At 28.1% G+C, this 3,959-nt stretch overlaps 2 protein-coding genes and 1 non-coding gene across 3 annotated transcripts; 2 read left to right on the top strand and 1 right to left on the bottom strand.

Annotated features, from left to right (window-relative positions):
• Positions 1-132: 132 nt before the first annotated feature.
• On the bottom strand, positions 133-205 carry Trnam-cau. The gene has a single exon. It is a non-coding gene; the product is annotated as a tRNA-Met (tRNA).
• Positions 206-379: 174 nt separating this feature from the next.
• LOC108575554 (ribonuclease P protein subunit p40-like) lies at positions 380-3,930 on the top strand. The gene is made up of 6 exons (XM_017938376.1): positions 380-499; positions 597-741; positions 1,047-1,211; positions 3,135-3,260; positions 3,336-3,519; positions 3,588-3,930. The coding sequence occupies exons 1-6, from the start codon at positions 380-382 to the stop codon at positions 3,928-3,930; spliced, it is 1,083 nt and encodes a 360-aa protein (XP_017793865.1).
• LOC108575593 lies at positions 1,246-2,817 on the top strand. The gene has a single exon (XM_017938422.1). The coding sequence runs from the start codon at positions 1,246-1,248 to the stop codon at positions 2,815-2,817; it is 1,572 nt and encodes a 523-aa protein (XP_017793911.1).
• Positions 3,931-3,959: the final 29 nt, after the last annotated feature.

Below are 3,959 nucleotides of genomic sequence, written 5' to 3'. Positions count from 1 at the left end.
AGAGTGAATTTTTAATTATAAATTGTAATTTTGAACAATTTAATTTCTAAAATTTGTTTCTAGATATGTACAAAATAAAAAATACTTTAAAAATAACATTTATTATTTCAATAAATGAGTAAAAAGTTCGTCTGCCCCGGGTGAGGATCGAACTCACGACCTTAAGATTATGAGACTTACGCGCTACCTACTGCGCTACCGAGGCTGTGATAAGTTCTTACAAGATTATGCTATAAATGTGCATTAATCGGTATTCAAAAGCACGTGTACCCATAAAATGGCTTTGAAAACTAGTAATTCTTAGCATACGTAATATTCATGTATCGTGCTATAAAAATAAGGATATTTGTATTATATAAATATTTCTTTTATTATTAAAATGCTTAGTCCAAAAGTATGGAACTTCAAACCTCCTCAACATCATTTTTCTATCGAAAAGAGAGATTATAAAAAGATTGATGTACCAGACGTAGTCACATCGCATTATTTTAACCATTCTGTATGTAAAAAACTAATTTGAATTAATAATATCTCCATAAAGGTTATGTTTTAAGAAATCTTTACATAATTCGCAATTACTGTTGGCTTTACGCCAGGTATCTTTAGTACTTCCTGATACAGTTAGAATTCCGGATGAGTTGTGGACTTGTATTTCTGATGATAGCGACTATTATCGAATTAACGGGCTAAATGTATTTGAATTAATAAATAAAGAGTTTATCGAAGCATTTGTTAAAACAGGTAAATAATTATAATAATTTAAAGTAAATAATTAATTTATAATTTCATTTTTCAACATTTTACCATATGCTTACTTGAAAACTAGGTGACATTAGATTTAAAAATGTCAAATATTCTTTAGTTCTACATAGAGATTATATTAGAAATGTACATTTGTACTTTTACACATAAATGAAAATTCTTATAGATCTATGATATAACATTTTAATTGTAGTGAATAGTCATCTGCTTATCTTTTAATATGTAATAAATGTAGAGAAAAATCTTTTATTGTATTTCATATATTTTAATAAATTTTTTTTTAGGGGAACTGACTCTTTTATCAATAGGACACAAAATAGACTTAGATAATTCAGTTGCTATTACACCATCTGGGCATTTAATATTATCTTTATTAACTGAGGACTTTCAAAAACTGGGTTTAGAAGGCAAGGTTTCCTTCTTTGATCGTAAAGTGCATACACGTCGTGGTAAGTCCCAAAAAGGGAAATAATAAAGATCACAATGCCAAGAAAGCATCAAGTCCATACGCTAGTGGATCTAGCATTGTATTCCATTGGGGAATTTGTAACTACTTTTGGTAGATACTTAACAAAACATGTTTGTAAGATGTCCAAAGGCAATGCACAATATGGGCTTACTAAGATACCTTTAATGTTAGAATATATGAAACATTTATTGAGTTTCAATGTACCTCGACATTTGTATGATAAGATGTCCAGAGCAGTCTTAACTGCAATTGTTAAGCTAGTTAAAGAAACTAGAGGCACATATACTGATTATGCTTTATCAAAAGCATTTTGGTCAGAAATGACAATTGCTCTTCGTTTAACAGAAGTGGCTATAGATACACAATTAAAAACAATTGAATTTTCTGCTTGGCCTAAAATCATGCGTCATGTTCTTTATAATAAATTACCTGACATGACTGGACTTGAAGTTTTGGATTTAGGTTCAGGTTCAGCTGGTTGGAGAACATCTGACATTGAAAAAGTTATTATTACTGGAGTTTCTTCTATGCCAAATTTAGTATGTTTTACTTTATGCTTTGATTGTACAGATAACATCATAGCAGCTCTAGCTCAGAACTGTAAAAAATTGCAGAAGTTAGATGTGACTGCATCTAGATCTGTAACAGAACGCAGTGTAATTCCTTTACTATCATGCAAATATTTAAAGCAAATTATATTGTGTAGAACTTCTATGTCTATACCTGGTTATGCAAATCTGTTTTTAGAACATTTAAATATAGAAGATATTGGCAGATGTGATGAATTTGGATATATTTTAGAATATATTCAACAAAGTGAAATTGATACTACAACTTCTTTTCACATAAGAACATTTGAGAGCCGAAATTTCAATCTGGAACATTTATACCTTTTAGTTGACATGTGCCCATATATTACAAGTCTTTGTTTACTACGTGATGAAAGAATTATTGATTTAACAATTTTAGCTACTCTTGATTATTTAAAAGAATTAAAACTTCTATCTTGTGATTTTTATACCCATGGAATAAATACATTATTAGAAATAAAAGGTCAAACAATTACAAATCTACATTTGGAGCATGTAGATGAAATTGATTTGAATGCACTTATATGTATAAGTCAATATTGCCCAGATTTAAATAGTCTAGTCTTTTACAACTGTGAATTTTCACAAGATGTACTATATTATCCAAGAAAATTCACGATTCCTCCATTTCAGTGTTTAGAAAAAATCAAATGTGTAATAGAATGTGCAAATGTGCACCTAGAATTTTTACTCTCACATTGTAAAAATATTAAGTTCATTCAATTGGGTTCATCAACTGGTATTGGAGATGAAACAATAAGAAAAATATTTATGCACAACCAAATGCGTAAATTAGAAGAGCTTAAAATATTATTTAGTCATGATTTATCAATGAACACTATACAGTTATTAATGCATCATTGTGATAATTTACATCGTTTATCAGAATTAGAAAATTGGTCAAAAATATCACCTACAGAATTGAGCATTTTTAGAGAAGAGTTAAAAAATACTAATACAAAGTTGGATATCAGCCCAAGCCTGTCTTTTGCATAATTCAATATTAAATCTAATTAAATAATTGTAACAATTTATGGAAATATATATTTTATGTAATCGAATGAGACAATATTACATATTATAATAATGATAAAAAGACAACATTATGATTGTGGGTTTTAAGTAATTGAAAACAAAAAAGTTAAAAAAAAATGTATATATTTTTTTTGTTTAGAATAAAAAATAAAATAGTTTAATCAGAAACGGTATATAGTAATGACTAAAACTTTTAGCAGTTTGTTGATGTAAAGTTACTAACATATTTTGTGTATATTTTTCTGTATTTTTTTTTTATCGGTAATACGAATCAAAAGTTGTGACTATTGACTTAAAATCTGAGAGTTTTACACCTGGCAAAAAGAATTATGAACATACTCGAACATCGCTAAAGGAGCATTTTAATCAAAAGTTTGATATAATTGTATCATGGAATCCACCAGGTAATTTTTTGCCCTTTTTAAATGTTATTTATATTTGTAAAACTTTTGTATTAAATTTTTTTTTTATATTTTCAGACGAAAACCTGTGTCCATCATCAATAGCAGCATGGTTTCATAAACACGAGTATAGTGTAGTTCTTTGCCATCAAACTTCTGTACAAAGAATTGAATATTCTTTACCAATACCAGTAATTTCAAATGAACTCGATAATGATAAATTTTTTGAATGGCTTGGAGTTCTCAGTATTTCTGGTGATTTGTACGTAAAAATATTTTAAATAAATATTTAAAGTATATACAATGTTTATTATAAGTTAATTTTTTCAGAAAAAATGACAAAAATAATGATTATGTGAACACATACAAATGTCCACCTCCATCTACGGATGTTGGTCAAGTACGGTATCTGCAGTGGATTGGTTTTTTCACAAGAAAACATATAACACATTTGTATAATGTCGTAAAAGAATATATATCAAAGGAAAATAGTTTACCATGGGGTGCTTTACATGTTCAAGGATTTTTGGATAGCCCTGTTAGCTGGGATTTAAGAGAACATACATTTTATACTGATGGTGACAATAGTTATACTATTGTGTTTAGACCAGCTGCTCCTTCTATTATACGAAAAAGTTTAAGTTCAAACAATAAACCAAGGATTCTCCAATAATTATAAATTTTATTATGTGTTATTCAATG

This window comes from Habropoda laboriosa, unplaced genomic scaffold (assembly GCF_001263275.1).
Source record: "Habropoda laboriosa isolate 0110345459 unplaced genomic scaffold, ASM126327v1 scaffold186, whole genome shotgun sequence".
NCBI lineage: Eukaryota > Metazoa > Arthropoda > Insecta > Hymenoptera > Apidae > Habropoda > Habropoda laboriosa.
The sequence above is the reverse complement of the archived record's forward strand: the minus strand, read 5'-3'. Positions and strand labels throughout refer to the sequence as shown.